The following is a 17,782-nucleotide window of genomic DNA, read 5'->3' on the forward strand; positions in this document are numbered from 1 at the left end:
TAGAATTCTTATATGAAATTGATTTGGTTACATCAAAGTTTACATTAAAAAAATTACATAAATGGAGATCAGAAATCAGCCAGAAACGTTTGTTCAATCCATTTCAAGTTATTGCCAAGCTTCTATCTTACTGCTATATATGTAAAGACAATTCCTATTTTTTCAATATTTTGACCTCTCTCCCATTATGCTTTACAGGACAAACCACGTATCTGATCAATAAAAGGCTGTTGGTATATTCTAAAGATGACAGTATTTTCTGAAACAGTGTTGGAAGGGGAGACCGAATTGAAGAAATTAATATTGATTCAGTTATCTGCAGTTTCAACATTTAGATGTCTATAGTCAAAGCACCAAATCTATAAGTGACAGGCTGTTTTGATGCCATAAAGAAAGGCCACAAAAGCAATTTTAGCAAAACCAGCATCAGGGTCTTAAAGCTTGCTTCACCTAAGAATTTACTGTTGAAGTCTGTCCAGGGTTTTATGTGTATGAGGTTTCCATGTCCTCCATCTACTTGCGCAAGTGTTTTCTAACATTTCCAAAACATACATGTTAGCATGAGTATGCATACTTGGTTGTTTGCTTCATTTCTTCATGTGTCATCTCTGATATACTGGACTGAGTATTAAGACAGGGTTTGGGGCTCTGAATCATTCTGAATCAGAATAGACAAAACAAACTTGTTTATAGGCATGATTCATACATCATGGCCTATAGTTGAAAGCAGTGGTGGAACTTTCACACACAATTGTAGTTTGGATGTTGCTGGCTGGCTCCTCACTTTTCAAATTCTATCAGCAGTTATTTGCTAGTGTTACTGGTTGGTAAGTTTATACAACATCAACCCCCTCAGTAGGTTTGTGCTGTTGCAAAGAGCCAGGTCAATCATGGATGCAAAAAACAAATTTGTTTCAGAGACCTTAAAGGCTAACTCACCCCCAAATATTATTATTTTTTTGCTTATAAACTGTTAACATGTTTTTTTCATAGCATTGTCTGTGTTACACCTCTGTAAAGGGGAATAAAGAAGAACAAACACAAACACTGTGTTGCTTATGTTGCTTGCAGTGCTGTAATGTTGTTTCAAGAACAATTTTCAGCATTACATAACCACATAAAAAAGGAATACAATTACCAAATAAACATCGAATCACATCACACAGCATATTAGCTGCTCAAGATATCTTTGTAGCAACACAAATCAAGACTTGTATATCATATCTTCAGCATGAGCAGGAGACCACAAAAGTCAAGCACCATTTATAAGGTGTGTGTTTACATGGTACATGGGGTGCCGTAAAGAGGGGGGGGGGACCCAAAACTCCTGGCAGCACCCCTGACATGCTACTTTATGAAAGCATAAATCAGAATTACATATGTAGCATACATATCTAACTAGACTTGTACAATTATAGCTATTAACGGGACTATTTTATTCATATAAAACAATATACTAATATTAAAATTAGGAAATACATCTTCCCTGAGTGCTGAACATTGCACATAAACACTGTGATTATTCGTGATGGGCACCATGGTTCTTTTGAGTGTACTGCATGACTAGAATCAGTACATTAAGATGATTCATTCAAATGAGTCATCCACTGAATCATTGAGTTCATATAAGTGCATTTTTGTTTCCTTACGTTGTATTAGGCAATTACCATGACTTAGGTCACATTTAATATGCTATTCATAGAGCTTTAACTGCATTATGTATCCTTTACATTTAAAATAGGCAATAAACATGGCTTTAGTGACACTAAGTGTGCTATTTATAAAACATTAGTTTCTTTACAGTTCAAACAAGTAATAACAGATGAAACAGACTTTTAAGGCCCTCTCCTTACCTTATATTGAAATTCTAGCAACCGGAAATCAGTCAGCTCAGATGGAAAAAGGAAAATATATGTCTGAAAATACAACTTTTGGATCAAACATTATCACTGCCTGCTTTGTCTGGGCCATGAACAAAGAAACACAGTACTTCCTTGTAAGAGAGGGGACCCATTTGCAGCCAATCACGGGGTGCACCACATTTCAAATCCAGTCCAGCCCTCACCGAAAGATTTGGTAATTTCTTCTGTAATGCATTGCTCATTGGATAAAGGTACAACAAAAATCTATTACTTCTGAAAAATATATATTTCCTGATACCACAGAAAAATATGAATTACATAAAACAGTGTATTATCAGCTGCACTTTCAGTAAGATTCTCATACTGCACGAATCAAAGTGGTTCGTTTGTTCACACCAGGCTTAGTTCACTGCCCTCAGCTTCATCGCTCTCTGTTAGGATAATAGGGATTGTGACAACAAGTGTGTGTGCATGTGCACGTTTGTTTTCATGTTGGTTGACCCGTAATTGTTAGCTTGAAAAAAACTGATTTCATTCCCTGTGGCATGACACCGTATCCCTCGCAAGAGAAAACTGTAGAATGGATCACTGAGTAGTAAGTGTTCAAATTCACTAGCGCGACAGATCATGGAAGTTCCAGTACTGAACGGGACGTGCGTTGACTTCCCCTTCAACTGTACTGAGAAATGTACCAATCAGTTAATGATGATTCGGTTCAGTTTGTTCACTCAAATGATTTAGTCTTTTGAATGAATCATTCATGAACGATACATAACTAGTGGTTGTGCCTCCACAGCAACATCATCTGTGCCACAAGGCACATCTAGCAAGGAAACTATGGTAAACATAACTCTAAAACAAAGCTGCATTTACTTAAACTGCTAAGATTACTACAAGCACTTGTTGCTTGTTTGCTAAACTCATTAAACAAAAATATAACTATAAAACATAAGTCAGGGTTTTTACCTTTTTAAAGGGGAATAAAGGAAAACACACACACACACACACACACACACACACACACACACACTGTGTTGCTTCTGTCACTCCCAGTGTTGTAAGGGACGAGCAGGAGTGACAGGTTTCCCCTGCATCAACTCAGACATAAACAAACAAGACACGAGCGGTACATGAACCCTACCCCAAGAGAGACATGACTTATAGTGTCTTCCCTCCCCCATTTACATTTCCCACATACTACCATTGATCAAAGACTATCAATTTTAGCCAAATAATATTACAAAACAGTATTTTGTTTGATGCTTTTTATGTCGTCATTTCAAATGACAAATTGTTACAACCACTAAATGTACATATCCTGCATGTTGAGATCCTGCTTTTGTGTCTAAAGTCATCAGTGTGGCATCCTCCTAAGGTTTAACAGGTGTCTTGTGTATATAATTTAGAATCAGTATTGCTATTGGGTCAAGAGTTTGCATTGGATTTAGATAGGTGCATTTTAATCACTACAGAGAATACAGTATGCGTTTGAATTAGCTTTGTGCTATTTAAAGTTCAGAGCACTTTCTACCTGGATAAGGTGCTTATTGTTAATATTTGCCATATTTGCATGCTAAAAGTAGAGGCATAGATCATCATGCATCTTTTGATTGCTAAGCCGAGTGTGACAAGACACCCAGTTACAATGCTGAGAGTCAAATAAAATATAACGAGCTGGTAAGTAGTTAAACAGACAAACCAGATCATTTAGCACAATGTTTACTTACTCAACAGCAGCCATTAACCACTAGGAAACTAGAAGCAGTTAGAGGACGTGACTGCTCCTGTAGTCTCCCTCTGCATGTAGTTAGGATTAAACATCTTCAAAAAGTCTTCTTTGTGCAGTTGCAAAATACAGAGTACAGCTACATGTAAAACATTTAGGTGGTTTAAATATCCCTGCCTTACTTCCACTGCCTTCTGCTGGCATTGTCTGTGATACAGCTGAGACAATGCAATTGATGGATGATCAAAAAACTAATTTTGTTTTCTAAATTATAAAACCACGATCACTAAATATAGTTTCAAATGTAACTATTTTTAACCAACTGCAGTAATACAGTTCTTTCTCTGTGTTGATCATTTAAACCAGTGATCATTTCATCCTGGCTACTGAAGTTGTTGTTTTTTTATTAAAGGAAAATTTAGAAAACCAAATGTATGCAACTCAGCAAGAGCATAAAACCACAATGCATGAGATCACACAAACCCTCTGTTTTGGAAGAGATATTGTGAGATCTACATAAAATTACGACCAATGACAGGTGATGTGAATACCAAAGATTTCATCATAGGACCTTTTTTCTGGGTGGAGGCTCTATTAGGCAAAACTGTTGATTTCGTAACATGTCTTTTCTTAGAAGCAGAAAAAATGGCCAACTATCTGAGCGAAAGGCCAAAAGGGAACAGTTGTGAGACATTGACAAAGTTATGGGTATACAAAGCTCGTAAATGCAAACTGAGAGTGAAAACTGGCCCATCGATCCGATCCAACTGATCAGTTGTAGCCGACATTGCTTAAGAGGTTTATGATTCTGATAGAAAGGCGTCAGAAGAAAGTGCATTGCAGTTTGTTGCATATGTGGCTGCTCACCAAAAAGCAGGTATAATGGATACTGTTGTCTATTTCAGCTGGATAATGTCATACCACTTATCAGAAAAGGATAAGCAATGGTTTAAGAAGCAAAATCATATGACATTATTGATCCCACATGGAAAGATTCATCTTAAAAACATGTCAAAGTATTAGAGAAAATTTAGTAAAATAGAATAAGACTAAAATATAGCACAAACAAACATCAATAGTAATTTAGGTAATTGTTAGATATGTCCAATTTGCTTCTAGTTAAAGTACACACGGTATGCATGATGAAATGGAGTTTTACAGTGATTTCCCATGTCTCTCAGTTGTGCAGTGTGGTGGTATGAACCATTTATTGAACATGATCCAGCTGATCAGCTCCTTGTGTAGAGGGTGGAAAGGACAATCTAAGATTATCTTTACTTTGAACAGTGCCCTCGTCTCAAACATGATTGTCAAACACCACCATCAAGTTACTGCCCCACCATACAGGATGGAACGTAAATAAAAACAGAATACATCCATGTTCTATATCTGCTTATGCATGCAGGGTTTCAGGGTGCTGGTGCCCATCTCCAGCAGTCAATAGACAAGAGACAGAGTACGCCCTAGACAGGTTACCAGTCCATCACAAGCCAACATAGAGACACACAGGACAAACAACCATGCATGCACACAACCACACCTAGGGGCATAAAGAGAGAACCCATGCATGCACAAGGAGAACATGCAAAAACTCCGTGCAGAAAGATCCCGGGTTGAACCAGGACCTTGTTGTTGCAAGGCATTAGTGGCTCTTGGTGCACCGACTACAGCCTCCATCCAGTCCTTGTGAAGCACTCCCGAATTCTTGAATGGATTTTGCTTGACAGTCCTCTCAAGGCTGCGGTTCTCCCTATTGCTGGGGGACCTTACCCTACCAGACTTCTTCCTTCCACTTAATTTTCTGTTGTGAAGTTCTGCTTGGATGCTGAACTCTGGGAACAACCAGGTTCTTCAGCAACGACCTTTCAAGACTTACCCGCCTTGTAAAAAGTGTTGATAACTGTCTTCTGGACATCTGTTCAATCATCATTCTTCATGATTGTATCGCCTATTGAACCAGAGTGAGAGACAGTTTAAAGGCTCAGGACACCGTTACAGGTGTTTTGAGTTGATCAGCTGATTAGGGTGTGACAGCACGAGTGTTCAGTAATTAACTTTTTCACAGTATTAAAATTTTCTGAGACACTGACACTGGGTTTACATTATATGTAAGCCACAATTATGAGAAACAAAGGCTTGGAATATATCACTCTATGTAATGAATCTATATGAGAGTTTCACTTTCTGAGATGACTGGTAAATAAACTGCACTTTTACGCAATATTCTAATACTTTTTAGATGTATCCTAACATGACCAAGTTTTCCAGAGGCCTGGTAATGAACTAATCATACGATTCAGGTGTGTTGTTTAAGGGTCTAGAGAACACACTATTTGACAGATGATCATAGTGTTTTTGTATGTCTGAATTTAATTGAAAAGTGGTTGGAGATGATGAAATAGCCCAGTCTGGTCTGACTTTCATCATCTTAATGCGTAACCCTTTTGCTAAATTTGAAATGGGTCTGTTGCCTATTAAACGTAAGATTTCTTAACATGTTTTTATGGGCTAAATAAAGATGACAACTGGACAACCTTAAAGCCCCAATAGGTAACTTTCGACCCACATGTTAGCCTAATTTGAGATATATTATTCTATTTTCCATGTCAATATACAACAATCAACATGTATTGATGGTCTTTGTGGGCTGCCCTTCTAAAAAACCTGAGAAAACGTGAGAGGCACGGATCTGTCACACAGAAAGTCATGTGATCTAGAGCACCCCTTAAACAAGAGAACTACCACATGCTAGTGGCCTACAGTGGCGATAAACCTGGAACCTCCTGGTCTGGGCACCCTAGTGGTCAAAAGTTACATATCGCTGCTTTAAATTACTATGAAAACCTTACATCTCGAGCTAAGGGGTACCAGTTGTTTTTGTACTGTACTGTGATCTACTGTCCTTTTGTTGTTTTCTGACTCTTCTATTTCCATGTGAGTGACATTCACACATGCGGGTCTAAGCCGCCAGTTTTATGACTTAGAGTGACACGTATCATGAATTAATTTGATTGGGGAGAAAAAGCCCCAACTGGCCATGGGCACAGAAAGCTGCGTCGAAGGAGAATCTTTAAGTAACCAATTAGAAAGCCACACGAAGTCACATGGAGGTCAAACATTTGCAGAGACACACACACTAATTTTTCAAGCGTCCCTCACTGTTTAAAGATTAAAGTTAGGCCAAGACAAAAAAATAACCTTAAATAAACCCAAAACATAATGGGATTGCTGTAAAATAAGAACAAGGCATTTTATTCAGGTGTGTTAGACCAGGAACACAAAAGCTCCGGGACACCGGACCTCTAGGACTGGAGTTGAAGACCCCTGCTAGAATCACTACACAATTTATGTGAAACTATGACTCCTCACACCCGAGAGGATAATATCTCTCTTTATATAGTCGCGTGACTGGCCAGTCTTGAGACACGTGTGCAGATAGAAGTCGGCCCACAGTTGAGCACTCACCACGTTCTCACTTTAGATATGATTTTCATTCTCTCTCTACATGCTGTTTTTCCAAATATGTGCCGTTAGAAAGCCATGCTCTGGGTCTCACAAAGAAACCCACACGGCTGCTTTGGAAAGATGCATAGCTATGATGAAGTGAAGCAAAACCTCTTGAAATACGGCCCCATGCCAGCTAGCAAATAATCCAAGACGGTAAGTGCAGGAGATTTCAACCGAGGGTTCATCAGAGTTTCCTGCCAAGCGGTGAGGGAATAGCCATGGCACGCGCAGTTTCATTTCAAACACAGTGATTTTTATTTCCAGATTGAATCTGGCTGCAGCATCTCTCTCAGCGACGGTGTACTCATTCAGAATAATGGATATATTCTTATAGGGGCTTGAGGAAAACACACTATACTCAATTACTCAAGCAGTCTTTATTGGGTATGACAGCTTCATGCATTGTTTTAAAAGACAAATTTGCATTTTCTTAGCCTGCTGTGACTGATCTGGCTAAAAATGCAGCGTAGGTTTGCTTTTGATTTCACACACACAAAAGAACAAAATAACAAACAAACTTTAGATTAGGGTTATTTTGGTGAATTTAAACAAGAGTTTTGAATAATTCAATGTTCTTCCCCAAAAGGATTTGTGATGCTCAGTCAGTCTTTCATGGAGAGTAATTAACTTTCATATGTTGATGTTTTTCATGTCAAAAAAATTGGAATTCAAGGGTTTCTCATATTTAAAGCAATGTCGTTGATGTTGATATTTTACATGTTTAAGTCGTTTTGGTTGGTAAAAATAATTATAGATGGATGAAGCAAAGATGAATTCAAACACAGCTTTGTTTTTGTTTTTTTGTCCTTGGATAAACTGGGGAAAAAAGCAACAGCATCTGATAAACATAGAACATAACTTCTGAATTTGAACCAAGTCATCACTGTCCAAGCTCTCAGAATTCTGATTCATGCTCAGCATACCCACACCATGGACTTCACAGTTGGCTCAAACACTTGCTCGAAGGTGTCAACAAGTAAACAGAGTCACACAGTGCCTGTTTTTAAACCACTGAGTCTTGTCCTGAAAGAGCCCTCCCAAGACCAATTAAAGTGTCTCAGTCTGAGGGAGTGGAGGAGGGCCAGGCCAGAGTGCTGCTCCTGATGACACACAATATTTGAAATTTTTGGAAAGTTTGATGACTAAAAGAGGAAAATTCCAGTTTCAGTTGCTGTACTTGGCTGATTTTTATTTCTAAGAAATTACCCATGTCTCAGATATTCTCCTGTAATATATTTTAAGTAAACATTCATGTCACATTTTTTGTTCTACACATTTTAAGGGATTTTCCAAAAGTAGGAGCATCTTTTCACTTATTTTTCCCAAAAGCTCACAGCTTTGTTGCACAGCTGTTCAAAGCTTCTAACAAACGGCACATTTTCTTTCACAAACAACTGTACAGTTATAGAGTATGAATTTCTACTTCATGGTTTCTTTGTTTTACAAGGAAAATCAAAGAGCGATTCAAGAAAAACAAAATTGACTATTTCCACATCTAGTATATTTGGGTCACTGACATCACAAGGGGCATTAAGATTGTGACACTAGGGAACAGGGATCACCAGTGGGCAGCAAGTTTTGAGGTGAGCAGTTGGACTTTTTAAACAATTCAGTGGATAAGTTACTTTTGACACATTCCAAAGTGGATTTGGAAACATTTCCAGCTCGTCTGTCAGACACTGTTCCCCCAGGCGTATAAAGTAGAAGAAATCAAATAAGCATCAGACAGAGTAAGAGTTTGGGTGGTGCCATATTTGTTTAAGCCAGAATTTAAATCCAATAAGGATCAAGCCATGCTGGATACTGCTGCTGATGCCAATGCTGAAGCAAAAAGTGATGAGGACTATGCTTGTTTCTGGAACCTTTGGTTGTAAGAATCTGGTCATTTTCCAGTTTGCAGTTCTTCAAACCTTCTGTCTAAGTGTGCCACTAGTAAATTACACAATGCTGCTTAAATCACCTCTATAAGTTATGTTATGTTATGTTACATGCCAGCACACTGATAATAGTTTTGAAATATATATGAACCTGCAAACAGACAAAAATGCTTATCTACAACAACTTTTCTCTTTCTGGCTGCAAAACTATGCAAGATTTAATTTCCCTATCACTTTCATGCTCACTGGATCCAATGTGGGCTTCTTTAGTGCTCTAAAGAATCAGGAATATTTGATCTCCTCTATTTTATAATCACAATATCTAAGCTGTAACTAAAGAACAATACATCTGATTAAAGCCGGTCTAGACTCTTTAAAATATATAAATCAGGTGTAGTGGAGGAAGATGCAGTTCTGGTGCCAGCAAGAGTTGGTTTTAAAATTTGTTTCTTAATGGAATGCATCAGCCAGGCCATATGGTTGTCACAACAACGTGGATCTTGGCTAATTCTATCTATTTCACTTTGCGCTGGTTCTTCAGAAAACACTTTTACAACATTCAGTTATTGTCAAATTAACCTTAATTGATGCAATGTTCCCACATATGGCTCAGACATTTTTTGCAGCCTTACACAATACAAATCAACTCCAGTGAAGGCCTAAGTTGATTAAAAGCTGAGAGTAAAAGCACGAATAGTCATCCTCAGCAGTACTCTACTCAGCTGACCTAAGTGCCGTGTATAAATGCATACGGTTGTAGACGCTCTTTTGTAAAAGGTCATGATCGAGCTACATGTGGATAGATAGATAGATAGATAGATAGATAGATAGATAGATAGATGCTTAAACAGACTGAAAGAAGGGCATTATTTGCTTTAAACCATGCAGGAGACAAAGCAAACATTTTGAACTATGTGCTTTTCTCAAATAACTCACAATTTAACTTTTTAGCCTGAGTGGGGACAAAAAAACAGTTTGGAGTAAAACTAAGACTAATTCTATGCCAATGGTTTTCTACCATAAGGAAGATGAAAACATTTTAAAAAACTACATATCCCACAACACTTGTGACTGTTATCGTAGCACAAAGTGGTACTATAAAGTATTGGAGATGAACTTTTCAGAATATTTGACTAAAAATTATTTAGAACTTTCCTTGCACTTCGTAATTATGCACTACTTGTCTAACACACAAAATCTCTAAAAAGTAAAATTAAAGTGTTAAAAATGTTTAAGAGGTGTATTTACTTTTTCCAAGATGCTTTGAATCTTAAACCATTTTCTGTCCCCTCACTGTGATCACTACTGACCCATCTCTCTATTTCGTCTGTTTCTTTCCCGCTGTGTTGTCTTCTGTCCAGTTCCCTGTGGTGGAGTGTTAACTGAACGTCGAGGAACCATCCTCTCTCCTGGATACCCTGAGCCATACTCAAATTATCTGAACTGTGCTTGGAGAATAACTGTTCCTGAGGGAGCGGGTATACAAGTGAGAACATTCACATGCAGATTTCTTTTTTCATTACACTTAATTAAAAAAAGGTTTTGGAAGAGGATTCTTTGTTTTGAAATGAACTACACATTACATATTTTTGCTTTGCAGTTGTACTAATCCTATTTTCTTATTCAGATCCAGGTTGTGACCTTTGCGACGGAACATAACTGGGATTCACTAGACTTTTTTGACGGCGTGGATGGCAATGCTCCAAGGCTTGGGAGCTACTCGGGTAAATCTGATAAAGCTAAATTTTAGTTGTCAGTTCCCACTTGAATTTCAATCACATGTCACAAAACTCTAGCAGCAGACGGATGTGGTGATGAGGTTGATGACATTTGGCATGTCCTTTGAGAAGGCTGTATAAAATCCAGTTTAAGAAGTCAAGAGAGAAGAGGGAAAAAAATCCATCTCCCTCCCACAAGGCTGTCTTTGCGGTAGATATTTTCATTATATGAGCCCCATTTCAGGCAGGAATTTTACAGATGTAGCATTGCTACTGGGCTTCCATTAATGAAAATTGTGCACTTGCCATATGGTGACCAACAAGAAACAGGCTATCCCACCATTTTAGATGTTAAATCCTACAATAGGAGGTACTGGTGCAGCATAATGACTTCTGCTACAATATCAGTTTTATGAGATGAGCTGTCAAATTTTTGAAGAGGTGAATATCTCATTTAGAACAAAGCTCTTTGAATAGTGAAATAGCTCTCTGGTACAGCTCCAGCCAGGCATAGCATAAATGCAGATTGAAAAGGTTAAAACATTATATATGGCTAGAAATCAGTATTAACCCTGCCTGAAAATAAGCATTATTATCATTACACTGCAAGTCAAAATGTATTCAATCCTACTTCTGAAAACATGTCCCTGAAAAGATATCTCTGACGTCAGTGAGGCCAAACGTGTTAGTTTTCTATAGTAAGTGAATGCTGTTGTGGGATTTCAGGATTTCATTTAGCTGTCTTAAGGCCCAAAGTGTAGATAAATTAATTTGCATGATAACAGAACAACATGAAGGAAACACGATCCTTACTAAAGGAAGGACGTCTGGCGTAAAAAATTTTACCAAATTTACAATAAATGAATCTTGATACCGGATCGGACGAGGCCCAGGTTAACAACAACCCCCACTGGTGCTGGTGAATTGATGGGGTACTGGTGGAAAGCGGGCTACTCTTGGTCAGCAAAGAACGGAAGGAGGAAGATATGTCCATAGGCAGAGAGAGAGAGAGATTAGGAAAGGCAGGAGGGTAGGACTGAGAGTAGGTTGGCAATATGACAGGAAAAGCCAGAGAGTTGGCTGACATGATGCAGACGAGGAGGGTGGACGTAATGTGTGTTCAGGAAACCAGGTGGAAAGGTAACAAGGCTAAGAAGCTTAGGAGCAGGGTTTAAGCTGTTCTGCAATGGTGTGGATGGAAAGAGAAATGGTGCAGGAGTTATCTTGAAGGAGGAGTTTGTTGGGAATGTTCTAGAGGTAAAATGTGTGTCAGAGTGATGAAGCTGACACCAGATGTTCAGTGGTATTAATGGTTATGCCCCACAGGTGACGTGTGAGGTAGAGCTAGTAATTCTAGAGCGAGTTAGATGACGTGATGCAGAGTATTCCCCAGAGGTGAGAGAGTGGTGACTGATGCGAAACGGTGGATCTTTCTGGGGTCTTTTTTATTTTATTTTATTTATCCTTTATTTAACCAGGTTATACCTATTGAGATTAAAAATCTCTTTTGCAAGGGAGACCTGGCCAAGATAGGCATCAAAATTACATCACATCATTACATACGTACAACTAGAACACGCTCAACTTGGGTGTGACGTTTTTCTTGAGTGGTAACCCCCGACATGTACCACTACAAGTCGTCATGCTCCATTCTACCAGATAAAATCCAGCCCTCCCTCTGGCAAAATCTAATTAAACCACATGAACTCAAATAAGTTGCATTTTGGTAACATAAAACTGTGATAAGCTTTAGCACAAGAAACATGACAATGTTTAATTCTTAGTCATGTTATTGCTGTTGTTTCACAAAATCGTAGTTAGGACTGTACTAATAAATTTGTGTTATTTAAGCCATTTTTGCTTTTTAAAGGTAATCATGTTTTGCAAACTTGATTGTAGATTGATTGTGCATGTGTTCTCTATATTCTATGATACAGGTACAACAATCCCCCAACTGCTGAACAGTACATCCAACAACCTGTACTTGACCTTCCAGTCTGACATCAGTGTATCTGCTGCTGGTTTCCACTTGGAGTACACAGGTATGAGAGATGGCATGTGTGCTTGCTTGTAACTTTGTCTTTGTTTGCCTGCTTTAACTTACAGCTGCTGCTCAAGGGTAAAATAAATAAGTGGTGCAGCCGGTCTGGAAAGTACAGTCAGTCATAGATAGAACACTTATTAGGCAGGAAGCAGAGCAGAGTGTGTACTTTTTTTTTACTCTCTTTATAGTTTAATTTCAAGTGTTTGTGTCTGCATCTTTTCTGTTCCAGCCTGGTATTCCCCGGTGGATTTGCTTTTTATATTCTTGCATGGCCTCAAGTTACTGGACTCACATCCCCTTTTCCTTTATGACCTGAATTTGCTCATCTCTCAGTGGGGTATTCACTCAGAGGCTATTCTTTTTTTTTTTCTTTTTTTAAGTAGCATTGTGTACTAACATTTAAAGAGAGTGTCTGGTCCCTGTGGAGTGACTCATTTACTGCATCCCCTCAAGTCAAAAATTGTGCAAATGAGAATAAGGGCTATTCTTAATAAAACAGTCCACATCTATTGACATACTAAGTGCTTTTCTTCCCCTTGTGTATCCATCAGATGGATTTTAAATCATGTTTTCCTCTATCTGCTTCTGAAATTTGTGATTCTGAGTTTTTTTTAAATCAACAAGGTACTATTAAAATTTACTAGGATGTCTTAAAAACCTGCTGTTAACTGCTCACTGCGATGTGTTATAAACATCTACATGAATTATGGGAGGATGAGAACTCCAGAAAGACACGAAGGGATTTCTCTTCTAACACTCTTGCTCGCACAACAGCTGATCTCAGTTCAGTTGAACAGACTTCACAAATTTATTGCTAGAGTGCAGTCATAAAAGTCCCTCAGCAACACAACACTGTTAGGAATGATTTTATCGTCAGCATACGTCAATCTGTGCATCTTTTGTATTGCATGGAGATATTTGGTAGTAATGTCTAACTATTTTCTATCTTGCTCCCTGCACCATTTGCCGTATTTCTCAGTTAGCTTTCTGTATCTGCTGCTCACTTTGAAGCTGCTGCAATATATGTGCAAAGCCCTTCAATACCTGAATAAAACTGCTTTTTAGTGTACAACAATTAAGTTTATCAAATAATTAATTTACAGACAGACACTCATTTAACACAGTTTAATGGGCTAAAGACAAGATTTAAAATACCTGTTCATCTTTTAGATTTATAAACCTTTGTTGTTGCAAAGTGAAGGAGCACTGTGTGGTGCATGATAATTGTCCTGTTTTCTTTCTTTCTAAATAACAGATCCATTTATTTGTAACCATGCACCAGTATTATATAAACATGTATACTGTATATTTCATTATATAAAAGCTACGTCCAAATTTAGAAGAAGTGTAAAAACAAATTTTTTGTAGAACAATGTTTAGCTGCTCTAACTTTGAGCAACTGTTTGTCGTATGACCTTGTCATTCTCTTGTGCTATTGTGGAGGAGTTTTGGCATAAACCTCTATAAAACATTGATTCAGCTCTTTGAGGCTTGCTGCCATTCATCTGCACAGAGCTGCCAGGCCCACCACAGCATTTTAATCAGGTTGAGGTCTGGGAATGTGACTGGACCATCGCACCAGCTTGATTCTTTAATCTTTTAGCTATTGTGATTTAGATTTTCCTCCTGTGCCAGGAATCATGACTCAGTTCCAGTTGTCTGACATAATAGTCTCACATTTGACTCAAATGATTTAGTATTTAGCATTGAGTGTTTTAGCAAGATACCGATACTGACTGGCTGTGCTTTTGTCAAATGTGTTGCTGCACGTTATTGCTTGTTTCCACATTGATTTGTTGTTTAAAGGTCATTGTTCCAGAAAACTTGTAGTTTCTTAGATGTGAATATAAGCATAAACCAAACCATGTTTTTTTGGGTTGTTTTTCTTCAAGCAGCCCATCCTTAAAAGCCTCACTTATGTGTTTTGTAATTTTCCTGTCATAGACTTTTATATTAACATGAGTGACTGAGAAGACTATTCTGTCTCAAGACCACCCTGGAAAAGGCAAATGCCAGCTGAATGTTTTCCATTGTAAAATGATGGACTCCAAATTATTTTGATTATGACCAGTAAATTCATAACCCTACCTATGAAGATCGTTATTGCTTACAATGTTCATTTACAACAATATTTTATGGCACTCATAATAGCCAGTCAAGTATATGTTGAACTACCGAAAGCTCAGTTATTGGAGAGCAAATTTGCTGACCATTAAAAAATAGTATAAACCAGCCAAATTGTGCTACCTACCCTCCGACTGTCAATTGAAGAAGTAGCATCCAATGAGAGCTAGACTCGTTTCACATTTTGGTGTATTTTTTTTTGTTTGTTTGTTTGTTGAATGAAGATGGCATAGTCTAAGATATTACAGGTCAAAATGTTTGGAAGCAAGATCACATTTGTAAGTTAAAGATAATAGTTTCATAGAAATACCACTTTAGAACTACTTTAAAAGTAACACATTTGGGCCTTGATAACAGCATGACATTTACCCAATATGTTTACTGTAATGTAACCTTTACTTTTTGCACTGACTGTATCCTGTGCAAATTCTATTGCTAAAACTAGGCCCTTCCTTTTTTGTTACTAACATACATGGCCTAGTAGCAGCTTTACCTAAACTCAATTGAGGGAAACTATGCATTTGAATTAATACAAAGTCTGATTATGCAGCAAATACATCCTAAAAATCATAGAATTTATCCAGCTTTTTAGGAATAAGAAAATAACCATAAATTTTAGTTTTCTGAAGTGTCATATTTCGCTAATATATGGTTTTATCTATCTATTTTAAGACCTGGTTAAAATAAAAAAAAAATCTTAAATCTAGGTATGCCATGGCTTCAAAAAAGTGTGCAAGTGTCATGAGTTGGGTTTTGGTTTGTGGAACTAAGTGCAGACAAGAACTTGGACAAGGCATGCTTTAAAGAGTATGATTTAATGTTGAAGAACCGAAGCTTACAGGCAGGCAATATCTTCAAGAACACAAGTTAATTAGTGATAGAAACAAGATAGAAACATATTTTAGTATTATTTACCATATGATAAAAAATACTAAAGGCTATAAAAATCAACAACTGCAGGATTCCCAGGGAGCTACAAGAAGTAATCAGACCCCTGGGGATCCTTACAGAAAATGTGAAAAAAATGCATTTGACCAAGAGAACTATTGGTTAAATTCCTGCAACACCTTGTTCTAATATTTACTTGGTTGTATCCTTTATATACTATTTGTTCACTTGCTGGAAGCATTTTTACACACCCTACATTTGTTACATTATAATGCTCCAAATGCTGAGCATAAAAGCAAGAAAACCACAACAGGGAAGAGCCAACCAGTGAGCCATCTGTTCAGAAATTCCTCTTTGTGTAATTGCTGAATTCCAGTGGGACCAGTTACAAAAACCATGTCTATTACCCATTACTACAACATATTAGATACAGGGCATTTAAACTCACCCTTCCTAAGGCCCCCTTCACACCTGATTATGAATACCCCACAGTCTACAGGACCTCTATCACCACTTGAACATTGCAGAATCAAAGGAAATTCGTAAAGGCAAAAAATTATCATGCTTCAGTTACAGGACAATCTTGGGTCTTTGTAATTAACAAAAGTTTTTTTATCTACTCCATTCTAGGCCCTTTTACCATTATGCCATGGGTAAAATTCTGGATTAAGTCGTGTCTTCAGAATATGCAATCATTTCCTGTATAATTGGAAGATTTTTGTGACTCCAACATGGTCTTAAGTTGGAGGATTGCCTTGTTTATAGGATCAAACATCATCACCATGCTCATCATCTTAGCAGAGGGAAAGGATGCAGGTCAGGGGGTTTTCCGATTAGTAAAGGTTTCTCATCTTGCACAATAATTGTATCCTGAGGCTCTGAAGCCTTAAAGTAGTTTTTAATAAGCTATGTTATGACAATTATAAAGGTATATTATAAACCGTAAGATCTGCAACTCACACATTTTCCTCATAATCTCCCCCTTCCTTATTGCTCAATACAATGCCAAAGCTTGTCTTTCACAGCACAACAAACACATTTTGCATTTAGCCTTAAAAACTTACAACTTCCTTCACTCTCCTGGAAACCACTAAGGCAGAGTCTATGTGCAATTTGGAGGTGTGCATTGTTTTCTCCAGCTTTGGGGTTCTATTTCCCAGAGTGGTTTCTACCAGGCTTCTTCATGATTAACTAGGGATCTTCATAAGCTGCCAACTCAATATTAAACCGGCACAACCTCCCTAAAGAATGTTTGCAAGTGCTCCAAACAGTTATGGAAACTGTCAAGCTCAATTATGTGTAATGGAGAGCCCACTGAATTTCTGATGCAGCCTAGAAGACCTCTGACTGATTATAATGTTGTGCTGCAGTCTTTGTCCAATATTTACAGGGCTTAATACAGATGGAAGGGTGTTATTAAAAACTAGCTTGGTATTTTCTCATAATTAGTTAACAAGTGAATCCTAAATTATGCAATATACTGTGGTCCATGGAGTCTGCCCTGGTTTATATTGATTCCTTTTAGGTAGTGCAATAATTAATCAGTTCTTTAAGTCTCCAATAATCAAAAGACATGTTTGGCTCCGTTTACGCTGTTCAGTGTAGAGAGTATAATTAGAGTACAGTTTAAAGATTTTATTTCCAGATATGAATAACCGTACATAAAGTGGTCTTATTGTAATTGAATCAGACATGATGCACATTAATGCAACGGGACCATATGGCCGGCATGCGCTGTTGCCAGGATACTCTCTGTAGTTTTATGTTTTTAGCTTGGGTTGGTTATAATGTTATGCTTTCATGATATGCCATAAAAATAGTTTAAACGTTTGTTTCTGTTCACATTTCAATGTCACAGAAAGGATCACCTTCATTCAGCTATATTTGAATCAGTTCCTGGTTTCATTCCTTGGTTCTGTATCCAAGAAGAATCCAGAACTGTTTTCCATTAACCATTGTTTGGAAATCATCAGATAGACTTTCTTATTATTATTATTTCTATGATCACTATTGCATGTGCTCATAACATTTTATTA

At 37.7% G+C, this 17,782-nt stretch overlaps 1 protein-coding gene across 1 annotated transcript in view; it reads left to right on the forward strand.

Moving 5' to 3' along the window:
• The window catches only part of LOC118557472 (CUB and sushi domain-containing protein 3-like), a 99,571-nt gene that overhangs the window by 49,796 nt on the left and 31,993 nt on the right, over positions 1–17,782 (forward strand). Inside the window, exons 10-12 of the mRNA XM_036127558.1 lie at positions 10,334–10,458; positions 10,600–10,696; positions 12,628–12,732. Of these exons, the coding sequence (XP_035983451.1) occupies positions 10,334–10,458; positions 10,600–10,696; positions 12,628–12,732 (327 nt within the window). The remainder of the gene's footprint in view (positions 1–10,333; positions 10,459–10,599; positions 10,697–12,627; positions 12,733–17,782) is intronic.

The sequence above is a fragment of the Fundulus heteroclitus genome, chromosome 3, assembly GCF_011125445.2.
Source record: "Fundulus heteroclitus isolate FHET01 chromosome 3, MU-UCD_Fhet_4.1, whole genome shotgun sequence".
Classification (NCBI taxonomy): domain Eukaryota; kingdom Metazoa; phylum Chordata; class Actinopteri; order Cyprinodontiformes; family Fundulidae; genus Fundulus; species Fundulus heteroclitus.